This window comes from Heloderma suspectum, chromosome 1 (assembly GCF_057233095.1).
Source record: "Heloderma suspectum isolate Gila_16-S chromosome 1, 16-S_ref, whole genome shotgun sequence".
NCBI classification, from domain to species: Eukaryota; Metazoa; Chordata; class Lepidosauria; order Squamata; family Helodermatidae; genus Heloderma; species Heloderma suspectum.
The window spans coordinates 185,047,949-185,067,502 of record NC_139458.1 but is presented as its reverse complement, the minus strand read 5'-3'; the positions used below and the strand labels follow the sequence as shown (position 1 = coordinate 185,067,502).

The following is a 19,554-nucleotide window of genomic DNA, read 5'->3' as shown; positions in this document are numbered from 1 at the left end:
TCACTGGCTTTGGCAAATAAGGGGTTTGTTTCAGCCGAGGGGTCTCCTGCTGACCATTCCTATTGTAAGCTGTCTGGGTAGAGATTCCATATGACTACCATGTTCTGCGTTATAGCTAGCACACTGTTGGCATGCAGTCATAGCAATGGCAAAAATACAAATACAATTTGGGAGAGATCACTCAAGCTGTTGTAGAAATGCTAATGATTCTGTGGCAGTTAAGAGGGAGGGAAAGGCTGAGTTATGGAGAAGAAGCAACCGAGAAACTATTTTAACTGGGAAGGCGATGGGCAAATTAAGAAGGCATGAAAGGATGGCCAGAGTAGGAGCCTGTATAAATGGCATTCTGATGATGAGCAGCATTTGGCACAATATCGAGGAGTAAATTTGGAATAATTAAAGAGAGAAAGGCTGAACAGGAAAAGGAAAAGCCTTCGATAAGGCCAAGTGGTATTGATAGCTAAGCAGGGTGTGAGGTGAGCAAACCTGTAAGTGGGTGAATGTAAAGCAAGTGATTAAGTTTGGCATAAGGAATTCTAGCATTCAGCGCCTTTGGTGTCTAGCTGAATGTGCATTCCACAACTATTTCATGCTCTGTTCGGTAATTTAAGCCATGCACATAGAGTTCAAATGGAGGCTACAAGCCACTGAAAGAGTTTCTCCATGAATACAATTCTCTGCTTATGTCACTGCAGGGAATGTTCATGTGACCCCTTGACCAAAGGGGTAGAATAACCCCATATGGCTAAATTCCAGAACGTTCTCACATGGGCTTGCAGGCAATTTCAAGTACTTTCTTGAACTCTCCTCCTCCCAGAGCTTGCAAGTGATTGACAGGGTGGGAACAAGGTTACAAGTTTCCATTGTAAAGCTCAGTGTGGGCATGCCTGAGCAACTGAAAATGCAGCTTTATATTTGCATTTTCCATATTTAAATGTTTCACTCCAGGGCCAAACTGGCATCAGAATGGGTGTCAATAGAATTTTAAATTGGTATGTATCTATCACACCTCGGAAAATGCTGAATAACATTTTGCTCTTAATATCTCAAGAAGTATGCAATCTGAAGCAAAGAGAACACGCAGAAAGACAAAAACTGAATGAACAAGGAGAGAAGATTGAAGATACAATATAAAAACTAGGCATGTAAGCAGGTAAGGTAGGTGTTTTTTCCCAGGAGAACTTACAGGCAAAGGGTTCCACTTCCCAGCCTTCAAGGCAGCAGAAAGAAAAGAATTAAGAAGGTTAAGGAAGTAGTTACATATGGTTTGGTGTGAAACAAACGACTTCCTGCCAAAAGAAGAGAACACAAGATGCAGTTCTGAGACAACTGCTAGGCTTACTTTAAGTTCTGAAATTGAAGATACTGATGGATCAGGAGCACAGAAGCCACATGCTTTGACCCTAGAACCTTGTCTCTGAATGTTAGGAGTTTGGGGCAAGTTGTAGTTCCACATTCTGCAAATACTCAGGGCTACTTTGCAGTTTTAAGGTGTACTTGTTAAATTTATTTATTAATTAGTTACATTTATATTCCACCATTTCCTCCAAGGAGCCCAAGGCAGCTTACATGATCTTCCTCCTCTCCATTTTATTCTCACAACAACCTTGTAAGGTAGGTTAGGCTGATTGTCAGTGACTGGCCAAAAGTCACCCAGTGGGCTTCATGGCCGAGTGGAGATGCCTGAATCTCAATCCAGCACCCTAACTACTACACCGCACTGGCTTTTTAAATGCAATGCATGAAAGCAAAGAAAAGCATGTCTGCAAGCAGACAGACTTCACAGGTATTTTCATAAGAAACTGGAACTGATAGCTTCCTGAAAAGTGTACACTCAGTGGCAGATATAGGGTTTGCAGCCACATCATGTGATTGTAGTCTTGAGAAGCAAACTGTTCTGCTTCACAGAATTCACAGAATAAACAGATTCCAGGGATGGACCAAGAGAAGCCTAAGTTGAAAACCTGTACTGGAACAGTCCATGTTCAACCCAACGGGACTACTCAGATGGTCAATATTAAACAAATGCTTTCAGGACTCTACAAGTCTACTGGAAATGTTGCAAGCCAAAGGCAAGACTTCACCACCGATTGTTAAAGTCAGGGGTCTTGAAGGTACTATGCTGGCAGATTTGTATTACAAAAAGATCATACAACATGTAAGAGTATTCCTTGGAGAACTAGAAGACAAAGTGTTAATAAAGCATCCCAATTTTTCTTACCTTGCCTTTAAAAAAAGCTTTATAGGATGCCTTTAATATTAGACAGGTCCACAAACAGTGGAGAACTTGAAGAATCAAAAGTAGAGTGACGAAGAGCGACAAGGAAGGAAAGCTGCCAACCATTTCAGGTAGTTCAAACAAAGCTGTGTTCAGTATCCTGAAACGAGGAGAAAAGAGGATGGGGGAAGGAGTCAGTGTAGAACTGGTGAGCGAGCAGGTTAATTTATCAATGCTGCTTCCCTCCTCCCCCCAATCACAGATCTCCTTTAGCTGTGGAAGGAGCAGAGCATGTAAGCTGGCAGCTCATGGGATTTTATCCACATCAACTTTTATGATCTTTGAGATGAACCAGTTAAAGAGTGCTTTTGCAGCAATATAGAATGTACATATTTGTTTCACAGAGGGCAAGTCTACACATTGCTTTCTACCTTGGTTCTCCCTCTACCTCATTTGCATTTTGTTTATTACATTTGTATCACAATTTTCTTCCATGATGAAACTTAAAGCAGCGTAATGGGAGTTTCCAGGCAGTCTCCCATACAATCACTGACCAGACCCATTTCTGCTTAGCTTCCTGAAGTTTGCCGCGCTGGGACATGGGCCCCACATGGGCCTTTTTGTTGACTTGTATTTAAATGCACATGGCTGAAAGTTAAGACTTGCTCTAGCTTAGATGTCTAGGTTTTGTTTTTATTTTGTAAAGTTCCTGCAATTATTTATTTAGTTAGATTTATTAGCTGCTCATCTGGCCGGCTACACAGCCACTCTAGGCAGCATACGATACAAATAACAACACAAAATACAACAAATTTACATAATCAACTGAACAAAACAATATTGCTCTAAAAAAACCCTAACCCACCTCAGATGCCCACTTGAGCAGCTCATCAAAGAGGGGGCATGGTGGAGGTCACTAGGGAGGGAATTCCACAGAGTTGGGGCCACCACAGAAAATGCCCTCTCCCTAGTCCTCACTAGCCTAGCTGTCCTGGCTGATGGGACAGATAGAAGGCCTACCAAGGCTGATCTCGTTGAGTGGCATCCCTGGTGTTGTTGGGGGCACTCCTTAAGAAAGTCTAGGCTGGAACCATATAGGATTTTAAAAGTCAATGCCAACACCTTGAATTGGGCCCAGAAAACAATCAGTAAGCAGTGCAACTCCTTCAGCAGTGGAGTGATGTGGTCTCACTGATGGCTGCCTTTAATCAGGAGGGCTGCCACATTTTGTACCAGCTGCAACTTCCGAACCATCTTCAAGGGTAACCCCACATAGAGCGCATTACAGTAGTCTAGGCGAGAGGAGACGAGGGCATGAACTACTGATGGGAACAGAGGGTTAGGGAGCTAGGGGTGCAGCCGCCATATCAGATGAGTTGGTACAGCACCACCCAGCTCACGGCTGACACTTGAGCCTCCATGGACAGCTGGGAGTCTAAAATGACCCCAAGACTGAGGATATGGTCCTTTAGGGGCAGCCGCACCCCACTGAACACCAGGTCAGCATCCCCCAGCCTCCCCTTGTTTCCCACCAAAAGTACTTCGGGTTTGTTGGGGTTCAGTTTCAGCTTAGACCTTTCCATCCAGCCACTCACTGACACCAGACACTTGGACAGGGTTGCTACTGCCATCCTTGGCGAGGATTTAAATGAGAGGTAGAGTTGCGTGTCACATTGGTGACACTGCACCCCAAACCTCCTGATGATAGCCGTCAGTGGCTTCACATAGATGTTACATAACATCAGGGAGAGAATAGAACGCTGTAGCACCCTACAACTGAGCAGCCAAGGGTCTGAAGTCTCCTATCCCAGAACTACCCTCTGGTACCTGCCAGAGAGGAAGGAACAGAACCACTGTAATACGTGTGTCCCCTATGCCCAACCCCTCCAGGCGGTCCAGGAGGATACCATGGTTGACGGTATCAAAAGCCGCTGAGAGATCGAGGAGAACAAGGAAGGAGCATTCGCCCCTATCCAGAGCCCTCCCCATATCATCCACCAAGGTGACCAAGGCCGTTGCTGTCCCATGCCCAGGCCTGAAGCCCGACTGAAATGGATCCAGGTAATCGGCTTCTTCCAAGTGGGCCTGCAACTGCAACACCACCGCCCGCTCAATCACCTTGCCCCAAAACGGCAGATTCGAGACCGGGCGAAAGTTGTTCAAATCTGGGAGATCCAAGGAGGTCTTTAACAGTGGTCTTATCACCGCCTCCTTAAGGGCTGATGGTATCACCCCCTCCTCAAGGGAGGCATTCACCACCGCCTTGATCCCCTCCCTGAATCTCTCCCTGCAGCTCTTAGTTGTAGTTGCTCTTTCCTGTCTTTGTCCCATGGCTAAATAGATGGGCTCACATATAGTTACAGAATTAGAAAGATTACCCTTGCCTTGTTACAGATACTATTTGAAAGTGTCACTGGTCTGTATGTTTCTTTTTAATAAACAACAAGTATATTGCATGCCAAGAAAAGTAGGTCTTGGAATGAAACAACAAGCCACCACAGCTACTTCATCCATCTTCTATTTTTAGCAAAACTATATAAACTTCTTTTTCCTTGAGATGCCAATTACTATTTTACTTCAACATTAGTAAAGAATGCCAATAATAAATCAGTGTTAAGTAACATGGCAATAAAGCACTCATGTCTATTATAGGTTCTGTAATACTTATTTATAGTGACTAAGATTTAATAATAAGCTCATTGATGTGCTTGACTAAAGATCAAATGCAGTAGATCAAATGTAGCCACCAGATGGCATGTTTAGCAAGTTAACTTCAGTTTTGGGCTCATGGCAGTGAAGCCTCTGACACTAATAAGTTTGAAATGTAGAGTTGGTAAGGAAATTTAGGAGTTTGTAGTTCAACTTCTCTGATGGAATAGAGGATATCAGTGTGGCTGGGATTAAGCCTCGCACAGGAGATGGCTGATGACTGGGAAGGGGTCCTGGGAGGGAACTTGGAAGAAAGGAGGTTGATGGAAAGGTACCAAGGAGACGCTGAGATAAAGGATGGAAAACAAGACTTGGGGCAAGGAAAGAGCTAATCAGACAGAGAGAACTGAGGAAACTAAAGTGCTAAAGTTAGGGGATGTGCTTCTATCTACTATATGGGGTAGTAGAGAGGAGTATTGAAGAGGGTGGTCAAGAGATGGTGGCTAAAAGATGCAGGATAAAGTAGGCAGTGGCCTGAAATGCAGGAACACAAGGAACAGTGTGTGGTACAGATATGGAGTTGCAGCAGGAGGGAGAAGAGCCAGGTAGGAGGGAACAATGGGAACTTCCGACATTTGGGAGACGCATCCCAAATTGCCACGGATGCTGCTGCCACCAGAGCATCCTCAGCCACCCCACTGCTGTGACAGCAGCAACCCCAACTGTGGCAGCCTCAGCAGCCCAAAAGCAAAGCGTGTGCTGGTATAGAGCGAGTCGACTCTTTCAGAAGGTAGCCCAGTATAAACAGGAGCCTTGTTCTGTAGAGCCCAAGGCTGAGCCTGCATACCCCACAACAACTCAGCCAGCATAAACAGCAGTCACCAATGATGAACTGCAGTCATCACGATGCCAAGTCACTGGAGTGGGGTACGGGAAAGGACTCTGGGCACTTGTCTATGCTCCAATCGGTATCCACTATGGGGATTACTCCACTTAAGCAAAGTCAATGGGCTACGGCTATAGAGGAACGAAGACCAGTTTCAAGAAAGGCCTCTAAATTTTGGAAATGTTCAAGGGCCATCTACTAGTTAACAGACAGGAACAGGTTATCAATTAGAGATCAGAGTCTTCTCCAAAATGAAACTTTCCCATCCGTAGGCTTGAAGACAGTGTATAAGGGTCTACATTTTGGGAGGTCTACTCATACGTTTTGAGATTCTGCAGATTAAAACACAGACACTCCTGTGTAGGAGTGGATGGGGCTAAGGCTGGAGTCCAGCAGCCCAACTGTGCGGTCTGGTGGACAACTGTGGGGCCAACATAACTTAGGCTCAGGTGTGCCACAAGATGAAAGTGGGGATTGAAAGTGGCTGGTGAAAATAGCAGTGGGGAAGAAACACACTGTGAGGTTGTTCAGACGATCAGCGGGAGGAAAAACACAGCGGTGGTTGTTTCCCACACCCCACGCATACCAGTCGCGTGACCAGGATTACCCTAATTACCTGCACCGCAGGTTGCTGTGTCATCTGAAACCAGTGTGTGGCACAGCCATGGTGACTTTTCACCCACCCTACAATCCCTACTGCAGGCCCCCCAAAGTCACCACAGATGGGCAGATGTTGACGAGACCTGGGTTCAAATGACAAGGCAACCTGTGACACATTAATTACGGTAATCTCGGCCACACGACCGGCATATGCAGGCAAAACAACCGATGCTGCATTCTTTCCCCTGCTAATCGTCCATACCTGATTATTGTGGGGCAAGAGAACTCCAGATTCAGCATTGTGGAGCATGAGACCTCCAGTTAACATTTCCCAGAGAAGTTGAGCACTCTCACTGAGCTGGAAGAAGAAACCTCTTAACTTTTACAGTTGTAGTAAAGTACACAACCCATTAGGTCCACTGTTAGGAAATACTCATTATGGGGATCTTTAGCGCTCAGTGGGCAGTGCACTTCAGTATAACTGATGACAATCCTCTGTGTCAAATCAGCTGCAGTTATCTGAATCTGAAACACACCCACACACATGCCTTTAGGTTCACTTCTCCATCCTAGCAATGACAGTGAAAATGTCTGGCATAGCCTTAAGGGTATACTGCAGAGGAAGGCTTGCCATCAAGTGGATGCCTTTGTCACATTCCATTCTTTCCAATTTTATTTATTTATTTATTTATTTATTCATTCATTCATTCTAAACCACACTTTATCCAAATTGATTCCAGGGAGATGCACAATAATAAAAAACATAATATAAAAGAAACAACCATCCTTCATGCAAAAATAAAACTGAGAGGCAACAAAATTAAAAAAGACTATAAGACAGACAAAGGTCATAAAGTAATGATTAAGGGTGCAGTCCTACTGGGATGCCTCCGGACTTGGAGGATGATGGCCATCCAATGCAGAGCGGGAGAAGCAGCAGAAGCGATCTTTGCCTCTATGCTCCTCCAAACTGGTATTTTGGCTAGACAGGCTTTTTCACCCATCTAGATGGGGCGCGTCGGAGCGCAAGGGAAGGAGGCTGGGGAGGTCTGGGGATACATCGTAAGCTGGCCTCCCCAGTCCCCTCCTTGCCCACCAGCATGACCCCTTTCCCTTTTCTTTGAGATTGCTTTTGTGAACTTGGGGATGTAGCTGGCATGGTTCTTTCCACACTGGCTGCAAGGGGGAGGGGAGCTTGGATTCCTGGGGTTGGAGCGCTGTCCCCGACCTTAGTTCCAGGAATCCGAAATATCCTATGGCTCCCCAAACTCTGTCTAGGGACCATGGGATTGCTTCCTAAGTTAAACTAATTATCCAGCTGGAGTTTGCATCTTAGAAGGATAAGTAAAATGTACATATGCTAACTCACTCACAGGGACTATCCCAGCAACTTGTAATAAAAATGTATCACTAGAAAAAAAATTTTTCTTGAGACACCATTAGATATCCCCAAATAAACCAAAAGAGAAACTCCTAGAAAGACAGGAGAAAATTAATACTGGGTGCAAGATTAAATCCTGCCTTACCAATAATTTCCACACAGCAGCTTGAAGTCAAGTTATTTTACATCAAGGGTGGTCAACTTGTAGCCCTCCAGATGTTTTGCCCTACAACTCCCATCAGCCCTAGCCAGCATAGCCGATGGTGAGGGGTTGATGCAAGTTGTAGGTCAAAACACCTGGAGGGCAACAAGTTGCCCACCCCTGATGCAATCAAAAGCAGAAGCATGTTCCTGATAAGTTATTTGTAATAACTTCAAGTTTGTGTTCGCACATTAAGTAAACTACCCTGGGTCCCTCCAGAGGTTTCGGACTACAAATCTCACCACCATCCCTGACCATTAGTTAACTGTGGTTAACTTTAACTAGGGCTGTTTCAAACATACCAACTTCAAACCATAGTTACTGAAGCTGACTTATTTAAACTAACCATAGTTAAGATTAACCACATTCAGACAACACGGCAAGGTGTGGTTAATCAAAAGTGGAAGTGAAAACTTCCAAAGCCTTCCACCTAGCCATGGGGGAGAAGAGTGAGGAAGCATGAGCACACAAGTCTGAGGCTCACTGTGGCTCACTCCTGCTCAATCATATCATGCTAAACTACAGTTTAGCACAGGGGTGCGCAACCTGTTACCCTCCGGCTGTTTTAGCCTACAACTTCCAGCATCCCTCACCATTGGCTATGCTGGCTAGGGATGATGAGAGTTTTAGGCCAAAAGGTCTGGAGGGTCACAGGTTGACATACAGAACACTCAGCAAAAAATGCTTACTTTATGTGGAAAATAGGCTACAGTAGTAGTCTTCAAATCTGTTGGATACAGGACCCAAATTTATCTCCAACCTCCATTTTAAGATTGATCTCCATTATTTATTTTCTGTGTTTTTAATGGCTACTGTGAGAATATAGAAACGTTCTTAACAGGGTACAAGAGATAATTTTGACAGGTGTAACTGTTGAGAAGTTGCACTACTGAATTTCCCTCTTCTTCTAAAATGTGGAACTCTTTGTCTTCATGTGTATTTTGAACCCTCATACACAAGTATGTGCACAAACGCACACACAGAGCTGGATGGAGGTCACACATTTCCATAATTAAAAGCAGTCTGTCACTTGCTAACTTAAGTGACTTCCATTTGTGGTTTTAAAAGGATAATCAAAGAATAGTCAGATAAGCAGAAATATACTCTAATGTAGACATTTTGCAGCCTTGAATATTGTGACAAATAAGAAGAGATCAAGCAAGTTTCAAACATGAAAACTATTCTGGACTGGGCATCCTGAGGGATAAACTATGTTGAACAAAAATAAAATTTATGTGCAGTGTAACCTGCATATATATGAGCTGTCCCAACAAGTAGATCTAATGCTGGTAGAAGTGAGCTTTCAAATTAGAGCTGTGTGCAAATGGACTCTCGAAATTCTCGACCCTATTTGTGGGTAGAGAAACTGGGTGGGCAACTCAGAAGACATTCTCAACAGTTTCTCACAGGTACAGCTCACCACTGGCAGTGGTTGTAGTACAGCTTCTTTCTTTTTTTCCCTAAGGGTTTTCAGTTTTTTGTGCTGCCACTGCAAGTGGAAAGGCAGGCTTCCAACCACCACAATGCAGATGTGAGGGGGACACTGTAGTGTCTAACTCCAGGGAATAGTTGTGCCAAAATCTGTCCTTTAATTCCTTGAAAGTTTTCTTCCCCCATGAAAGAGGCTTTCATTGTCTTGTCTCATTCTCAGGGTGTTTTATAACTCATTTTTGTAGTGTTTTTCAGCGTACCTGATTACTGTGAGGTGGCCAAGGCACTGTGTATTTTCTTTCTGTTACACATCTCTCCACTGCTCTGCAGCTTCCCAAGTGATCTGCGATGTCAGAGGATTCCGTTTGGGGGGTGGAACTCGACAGATTTTCCCCAGCTCGCTCCCCAGATTTCGTTCTATTTACTTCAGCTGGCCCTGGCTCGTTCTGTAGCAGATTGAGCCAATTCGTGAACTTTGTTTTTTTAAGAAAATAGTGGTCATTTGCACAAAAGGCAGCCTCGAGCTAATTGTTATTTGCGCAAGAGGAGGCCTGGAGGAAATTGTTATTTGCGCAAGAGGTGGCCTCGAGCAAATTGTTATTTGTACAGATTTGGGGGCAGGGGAAGGGTCTTGAAATATGGGCAAATGTTGTCATCATTTAAAACAAAAATCTATTGCTGATCTTGCTCAACTGTTCAAGATCGCAAGACTGCCTGTCTGCTACATAGCCTTGCAGAGCCATTTCCCCCTCTTGTAAATATCCTTGTCAGTTTCGCTTCCCCACATAGGGAATATGACTCTGCTCCGCTAAATGTGTGGAGAGGATGGGCACTTTGCACAAGGCTGTCTTTTAGCACAAATAACAATTTTCTTGAGGCTGTCTTTTATGTAAAATTTTCCCAGAGTCTGAAAAAAAAAAATCCGGCACAGTCCACCGCTTGCAGGATCGTATTTTAATTTAAGTGTGGGAAGCTGAGAAGGCTACAGGCTGCCAGAGAGATGAATGTACAATGAAAAACAGGACACTTGTGCACACTCCTTGGCAACCTCCTAAGTAAGATAAGTGCAAGGAACCCAAACTCAACCAATGAGAATAAAGAGTTTGCTGAAATTTTCTTCACCACTGAATTTCTTTTCAAAAGCAATTTCTTTTCCAGCAAACTGAGTCAAAGTGGTCAAAAAAAATGTGGGATAAATTTTTGGCACAGCACTAATTGAAACACTTTGCTTTAGACAAAACTTGCTGTAAAGCGAAAACAAAACAAGAAACTGTATTTTTTAAAAAAACAACTCAGGATGCATAAGTGGGTGAACTGCATTAAAGAAACCTTGTTCACCTTCTGCTTTCAAAAGCAATAATGCTTCGCAGTGCTACTGTTCTATTATTTCAAGTATTTAATATTTTAAATATTTTAAAGTTGAATACTGGAGATAAAGTCATTTGAGGTAAACGCAAATGACACCTATGACAAGTTTGCAACTTTTTGTCTACTACTGAAAATGTGCTTGTTTCACCTAGGAGAGCTAACAGCACAATATTTACATTAACGCATTACTTTTAAGCTAGGGAAATTGAGGCCCAAGTTTGGAAACATTATTCAGCACATACAGTTTGGACCATTAATCATTAAGATTGTATCTTCTGTTTTACTGTTCCCCATAGACCTGGAGGTAAAGGCATACCACTGAATTTCACACATTGCCCCGGGTAGCACAATCAGTAAGCAATGAAAACCCCTACATGATTTCTGGCTGGCTTGTTACAACAACAAGCCAATCTGGCTGGGTTTGCATGACACAACAAGCTTCACTGCTGAGGGTAATTATGCAACCAACCCCCCCCCCCCCCGACACACACACACATGCAGCGTAGTTAACAAGCCACAGTGGCTTGTTAACTGCATGCTAATCGTGCAAACCCAGTCACTAGACAGAGCGGCTTATAAACTCTTTATCTGATGAAAATCAAGGGTCTATTATATTTAGCCATCTTTCTGCATTAATTGAGAGCACATTTTAAAAAATTAGACATTGGACAGTTATTGACTGTCAGGCCACAAAAACAGTGCTTACTTATTTTGTATTTTTCATACACCTGGGTCATTCAGAGCTGGAATGGATAATCAGTAGTGGTTAAACATACATTTGGTGGCAATTTGACAGCTGTGGCGACTTGGGGGGCAGCAGGGGTTGCAAAAAACACTAGGAGGGCGGCTGCAAGCAGGCCATGGGCTACATGTTGCCCATCAGTGAGCTAATGCAACCTTGTAATTTGATAGTCACCTACTTGCCTGGGATAAATAGCAATTGATTCCTGGTGAACACCCACGTGGGAAAATGCACCTGCCTTATGTGAGGTGCACCTTGTCTATGGAAAGTCCCTTCAAATGTAAAGTAGCTAAAACAATCCCTTCCTTTTAGTCCACATACAGATACCCATATTAAGGAGTAATTCTTCTTCTCTGCCAAAACACGCAAAGAAGTTCAGGCCACTGCATGTGCTCATCATGGAAATGTTAAATGAGAAGCACCAAGGACTGGCTTTGAAAAAGCCTCAAAAGCCCTTCATACGCTTTTCTGGTACCTCAAACATTTTTCTTCTTTTGCTGATCAGGACCCACTGATTGGCTTGCTCAAGCATTCTCAACAAATTTGGTATTACTTAGCTTTAGAAAATTAATGTCTAGATTTCTGAGTGGAATAATATACAGTACTGTGCAAAAGTCTTAGGCCACCACCAGCTTTGTTGTTTTAGCAAAGTTTTAATGACCATCCATAATTATTTTTCAGTCTCTGTATTAAGATTAACAGAAAATACAGGAAATATGTACAGGCAAAAGTATTTAGTGTGACCTCCCTTGGCTCTAAGCACATCTTGAACTCTTTTGGGGAGACTATCCTGAAGTTTTCTGAAGTAATCTTCTGGTATATTTTACCAGGCTTCTTTCAGCACTTCCCAGAGTTCTTCTTTAGATGTAGGTTGTCTTTTATTTCTTTCTCTGTCCAGGTGATCCCATACTGCCTCTATAATATTCAGGTTTGGACTCTGTGGAGGCCAGTCCATGACTGTCAGTGTTTTATCAGCTGTTTTCCTTGCTAAATATCATTTCACTGCATTAGCAGCATGCTTGGGATCGTTATCATGCTGAAAAATGAAACCATTCCCAATCAGGCACTTTCCAGAAGGAATGGCATGATGAATTAAAACCTGTCTGTACTTTTCAGCATTCATGATCCCATCAATACGGACAAGATCGCCAACACCACTGGCAGAAATGCAGCCTCAAACCAGGACAGACCCTCCACCATGTTTCACTGAAGGCTGCAAGCACTCATTCGTCCATCTCTCTCCAACTCTTCTTCTCACATATTGTTGACAATTGGACCCCAAAATTTCAACTTGGATTCATATCTCCATAATACTCTTTTCCACTGATCCTCATGCCAATCTTTGTGAGCTTTAGAATATCTTAGCCTTTTCACCCTGTTCCCCTTCCGCAAAAGTGGTTTCTTGGCTGCTACCCTACCACAAAGACCATTCCTGGCCAGGCGCCTGCTGTTACTCTGTTTTTTCTGATTTTTTTTCTACTGTTGAATACTGCATACAAATTTCCTGTATTTTCTGGTTGTATTCCAATGAAGAGACTGAGAAATAACTATATATGGTCATTATACAATTGCTAAAACAACAAATCTAATGGTGGCCTAAGACTTTTGCACAGTACTGTATAAGCAAAGATCAAAGTACACTACACAACTGTGTATCTGGCTAGGGGTGATGGGAGTTGTAGTCTAACACAGCTGGAGGGCACTGGGTTGGGGAAGGCTGTTCTACTTAGAATATTCCCATGAGATATTTATTAACATTCTCACAGCACTACTCAATAAGGAATAGGAATTTCCCATTTTACAGATAGGGAAATTCACTATGCACAGAATCCATCTTATTAAGAATGATTATCTCTGCTGCTCTGCCAAGGGAACGGTCTTGGCATAAGTAAGTTGATGTTGGGGAATGTGCCAAACTTTTGCTGGATCATTTAACAGCCACATCAACATATCTCCCTTAGGCTAGCTTACATTGCAGCATAATTAGAGAGCAGAAGAAATCCTCTTGACCGAGTCCATCTTGTCTGACAGTATCTGTAAGGCCTCCCAGCTGATTAAACTGGAGTGCTTTCAACTTATTTCTCTAGACTTTTTCCAGTCACAATGGAAAGTAGTCCTTGTTTAAGGTACCATAGTGGAAGATTCAATTTATTATCTCTAAAATTGCTCAGGAAAAATGAAAACCCAACTATGGCTGTATCTAGCGGGGGGCGGAAATCACATGTAAACCAGCAGGTCTTCGTAACACTCTTGCATCCCACCATTAAAATAATTTGTTGTTTATTCAGTGAGTCACTTCCGACTCTTCGTGACTTCATGGACCAGCCCACGCCAGAGCTTCCTGTCGGCCATCGCCACCCCCAGCTCCCCCAAGGTCGACTCCGTCACCTCCAGAATATCATCCATCCACCTTGCCCTTGGTTGGCCCCTCTCCTTTTGCCTTCCACTTTCCCTAGCATCAGCATCTTCTCCAGGGTATCCTGTCTTCTCATTATGTGGCCAAAGTACTTCAGTTTTGCCTTTAATATCATTCCCTCAAGTGAGCAGTCTGGCTTTATTTCCTGGAGTATGGACTGGTTTGATCTTCTTGCAATCCAAGGCACTCTCAGAATTTTCCTCCAGCACCACAGTTCAAAAGCATCTATCTTCCTTTGCTCAGCCTTCCTTATGGTCCAGCTCTCGCAGCCATAGGTTACTATGGGGAATACCATTGCCTGAACTATGCGGACCTTTGTTGTCAGTGTGATGTTTATTTATTATTTATTATTAAATTTATTAATCGCCCATCTGGCTGGTCACCCAGCCACCCTGGGCGATGTACAACACACCATAAAACAATTTAAAACAATAAAATTCTACCATAATTTTTTTTTTAAATACCCTAACCCACCCCAAATGCCTGCCTGAACAACCACGTTTTTAATGCACGACGGAAGTTCATTAAAAGGGGGCATGACGGAGTTCCCTAGGGAGGGAGTTCCACAGAGTGGGGGCCACCACAGAAAAGGCCCTCTCCCTCGTCCCCACCAGTCTAGCTGTCCTGGCTGATGGGACAGAGAGAAGGCCATCCGAGGCTGATCTTGTTAAGCGGCCTGTCTGGTGTTGCTGGAGGCACTCCTTAAGATAGGCTGGGCCGGAACCATATAGGGTTTTAAAGGTCAAAACCAACACCTTGAATTTGGCCCGGAAAACAACTGGTAACCAGTGCAACTCCTTCAGCACTGGAGTGATGTGATCTCGCCGGCGGCTGCCTTTAATCAGGCGAGCCGCCGCGTTCTGTACCAGCTGCAGCTTCCGAACCGTCTTCAAGGGTAACCCCACGTAGAACGCATTACAGTAGTCTAAACGAGAGGAGACCAGGGCATGTACTACCGATGGGAGCAGATGGTCGGGAAGGAAGGGGAGCAGCTGCCGTATCAGATGGAGTTGATACAGCGCTGTCCGGCTCACAGCTGACACCTGAGCCTCCATGGACAGCTGGGAGTCCAAAATGACCCCCAGGCTGCGGACCTGGTCTTTCAAGGGTAGCCGTACCCCATTCAACACCAGGTCAACATCCCCCAGCCTCCTCTTGTCTCCCACCAAAAGTACCTCGGTCTTGTCAGGGTTCAGCTTCAGCTTATTCCTCCCCATCCAGCCACTCACCGTCTCCAGACATTTGGACAGGGATTCTACGGCCAACCTTGGTGAAGATTTGAATGAGAGGTAGAGCTGCGTGTCATCCGCATATTGATGAAACTGCGCCCCAAACCTCCTGATGATAGCCCCCAGCGGCTTCACATAGATGTTAAATAGCATCGGGGAGAGGATGGAACCCTGTGGCACCCCACAAGTAAGTGGCCATGGGTCCGAAACCTCCTCTCCCAGTGCTACCCTCTGGTACCTGCCGGAGAGGAAGGACCGGAACCACCGCAATACAGTGTCTCCAATGCCCAACCCCTCCAGGTGGTCCAGGAGGATACCGTGGTCAACGGTATCAAAAGCCGCCAAGAGGTCGAGGAGAACAAGGAAGGAGCATTCACCCCTAACCAGAGCCCTCCTCATATCATCCACCAAAGCGACCAAGGCTGTTTCTGTCCCATGCCAGGCCTGAAGCCCGACTGAAATGGGTCTAGATAATCAGTTTCTTCCAAGTGTGCCTTCAACTGCACCGCCACCACCCGCTCAATCACCTTGCCCCAAAATGGCAGATTTGAGACTGGGCGACAGTTGTTCAGAACTTGAGGATCCAAGGAGGGCTTCTTTAAGAGCGGTCTTATCACTGCCTCCTTGAGGGCTGATGGCATCACTCCCTCCTCAAGGGAGGCGTTCACCACCGCCTCGATCCCCTCACCCAGTCTCTCTCTGCAGCTCATAATGAGTCAAGATGGGCAAGGATCAAGTAAGCAGGTGGTCGGCCTTACAGATGAAAGCACCTGTATGTCTCTGCTCTTAACTATTTTATCAAGATTTGTCATTGCTGTCCTCCCAAGAAGTAAACGTCTTCTGATTTCCTGGCTGCAGTCAGCGTCTGCAGTAATCTTTGTGCCTAGAAAGACAAAGCCTGTCACTGCCTCCCTGTTTTCTCCCTCTATTTGCCAGTTATCAATCAAGCTGGTTGCCATAATCTTGTGTTTTTTTTAGGTTGAACTGCAACCCAGCTTTTGCACTTTCTTCTTTCACCTTCGTCATAAGGTTCCTCAGCTCCTCCTCGCTTTCAGCCATCGAAGTGGTATCATCTGCATATCGGAGATTGTTAATGTTTCTTCCAGCGATTTTAACTCCAGCCTTGGCTTCGTCAAGCCCAGCACGTCGCATGATGTGTTCTGTGTACAGGTTGAATAGGTAGGGTGAGAGTATACCACCCTGCCGTACTCCTTTCCCAATCTTAAACCAGCCTGTTGTTCCATGGTCTGTTCTTACCGTTGCTACTTGTTCGTTATACAGATTCCTCAGGAGGCAGACAAGATGATTTGGTATCCCCATATCACCAAGAACTTGCCACAATTTGTTATGATCCACACAGTCAAAGGCTTTAGAATAGTCAATAAAACAGAAATAGATATTTTTCTGAAACTCCCTGGCTTTCTCCATTATCCAGCGGATATTGGCAATTTGGTCTCTAGTTCCTCTGCCTTTTCGAAACACAGCTTGTACATCTAGCAGTTCTCGTTCCATGAATTGCTGGAGTCTACCTTGCAAGATCTTGAGCATTACCTTACTGGCATGTGAAATAAGTGCCACTGTTCGATAGTTTGAACATTCTTTGGTGCTTCCCTTTTTTGGTATGGGGATATAAGTTGATTTTTTCCAATCTGATGGCCATTCTTGTGTTTTCCAAATTTCCTGGCATATGGCATGCATCACCTTGACAGCATCATCTTGCAAGATTTTAAACAGTTCACCTGGGATACCGTCGTCTCCTGCTGCCTTGTTATTAGCAATGCTTCTTAAGGCCCATTCAACCTCACTCTTCAGGATGTCTGGCTCTAGCTCACTGACCACACCATCAAATCTATCCCCAATATTATTAACTTTCCTATACAGACCTTCCGTATATTCTTGCCACCTTTTCTTGATCTCTTCTGCTTCTGTCAGGTCCTTGCCATCTTTGTTTTTGATCATACCCATTTTTGCCTGGAATTTACCGCTGACGTTTCTAATTTTCTGGAAGAGGTCTCTTGTCCTTCCTATTTTATTATCTTCTTCCGCTTCCGTGCATTGCTTGTTTAAAAATAATTCCTTATCTCTTCTGGCTAACCTCTGGAATTTTGCATTTAATTGGGCATCTCTCCCCCTATCACTGTTGCCTTTTGCTTTCCTTCTTTCTTGGGCTGCTTCCAGTGTCTCAACAGACAGCCATCTTGCCTTCTTGGTTTTCTTTTTCTTTGGGACGTTTTTTGTTGCCGCCTCCTGAACAACGTTGCGAACTTCTGTCCATAGTTCTTCCGGGACCCTATCTACTAAATCTAGTCCCTTAAATCTATTCTTCACCTCCACTGCATATTCATGAGGAATATTAGTGAGCTCATATCTAACTGATCTGTGGGTCTTCCCTATTCTCTTTAGTCTGATTCTAAATAATACTTTTATTTAAATTCATGCTAACTCCTTTTCCACAAATGTGCAAGGAGGATGCATCCTAATAAACGCTACCACCAACTGTATAAAACAGAAAAGATATTGTGCTAATTCCAGGTTTATTTATTAAATCCAACTGACACAATTAAATTAGACCAAAGCTGCATAATAGGTATGGATTACACAAAACACCTGCTCTGCTGTTCAGTGTTGCTGCTGTAGAGCTGGTTGGTCAACCGAATGTGTTCCAAGGAGGCCAAAAACCCAAACCGTATTCAGACGCTTTGCTCTCATGAACCAGCTTAAACATGGAAAAATAATTCTCTAATAAAAGGATTGCCATTTCAAACCGATTTAGTTTGTCCTTTAGAGCAGCGGTCCCCAACCTTTTTGGGACCAGGGACCGGTCTCATGGAAAACAATTTTTCCACAGACCGGGATGGTGGTGGAACCGGGCTGCAGCAGGGGTGTGGGAACCCCCCTTACCTTGGGTCCGTGGGGGGGAGAGGCAATCCGCCCCCCCCCGGAATCCTCACCGGCCCTGGCCAGCTCCGCTCTCTGAGTCCTCGGAGCTGGTGGCCGACTCCGGCCGCTGGCGGACTTCCGGCCGCTGGGACGGAAATGGCGTCCACGTAGTGGATGCCATTTGCGTCCCTGTTCTTCAAGTAATCGGCTACGTTATGTAGCCTATTACTTGAAGAACAGGGATGCAAATGGCGTCCGTGCGGACACCATTTCTGTCCCAGCAGCCAGAAGTCTGCCAGGGGCCGGAGTCGGCCAGCAGCTCCAAGAGCGGAGCTGGCCAGGGCCGGTGAGGATTCCGGGGGGGGGGGCGATTGCCTCCCCCCCTGCGGATCCAAGGTAAAGGGAGTTCCCACACCCCTGCTACGGCCCGGTCCCTAACAGGCCACAGACCGGTACTGGTCCGCAGCCCAGGGACCCCTGCTTTAGAGGGTTACTTTTTATACTTGTATATTGGTTAGTAATATGCTAATCACTGCCACCATTCTCACGTTTAAGACGTGATTACAATGAGGGGAAATAGTATGAAAACAATTGCTGCTGCACTTTTACTTAAGGGAAATGAGCTGATAAAGAAACGTAAGAAAAAATCCAGTCATCAGAACTCACGGATTTGTAGCATTTCTTAAATGACCACAGGTCAAACAGCTTGAATTATTTTTGTGTTTGGCTTCTTAAACTCCTTAGGAGGCATTTCAATGTTGGTTTAGATGTTGACACACAATTAGGCACAGGCCTCAGAATCATGTGCTCTCACCACCATGTGTGGAAAGTAACATGTTATTTGGGGCTATGCACGTATCACCCAATTTCTATACCCCTTCCACCAAAGAGAGATGGAAGCAAAGTGGAAATTCATAACAAGGGTGGCCATCAAGCCAGGAGCCACTTCTTTTCCACATTTCACTTTTACCATTATCTCAGGCTCAAAAAGTACATCGAATAATAGAAATCGGGAGACAATCCTAGCTCCAAACCTAGGTGCTTTTCAATACGCGATATCTGGATTGTATTTCTGGTGCAACCTAAAACAGATGTAGCCTAGTGAATCTGCACAGTCACTTGTAACCATTTGCTTCCAACTCATTTCTTCTCAGATATCACCATAAGCAACGTCCCTACCACCCACAACCCAAGTGGCTTCTTCGGTGTGAAAAATGAAACTATGAAGAGCAACCACAGCCATTGAGAGTGACAGGCAAGAGGCCACAGTAGGTCAATCACCAGACTTTAGCACATGTAATTCAATGAAAGCAGCACATTTACTCACCACAAAGGATATAGTCCAAGCCTTGTAGTAATGAAAATAACAGCAAACATGAAGAATAAGAAATCACACAGTTTTTGAAACTTGCAATAGTTTGCCAGTTTGGCTACCTGTAACAACGAAGGAACACAGATTATCACCTTTAATGGGGGGGGGGGGCACAAATGCTAACAGGCAATTAATCCAAATATGCCTAGCACATCATGTGAAGCCTTCATTGCCCTTGCC

General features: G+C 44.5%; 1 protein-coding gene across 2 annotated transcripts in view; it reads right to left on the bottom strand.

Annotated features, from left to right (window-relative positions):
• CERS6 (ceramide synthase 6) overlaps positions 1-19,554 on the bottom strand; it is a 150,698-nt gene that overhangs the window by 7,390 nt on the left and 123,754 nt on the right. The window contains exons 8-10 of one of the 2 annotated variants that reach the window (XM_084812136.1): positions 19,330-19,436; positions 2,222-2,378; positions 1,187-1,210 (exon numbers count right to left, since the gene is read on the bottom strand). In XM_084812136.1, coding sequence (XP_084668262.1) covers positions 1,187-1,210; positions 2,222-2,378; positions 19,330-19,436 — 288 coding nt within the window. The remainder of the gene's footprint in view (positions 1-1,186; positions 1,211-2,221; positions 2,379-19,329; positions 19,437-19,554) is intronic. The other variant, XM_084812146.1, reaches the window with a different exon arrangement.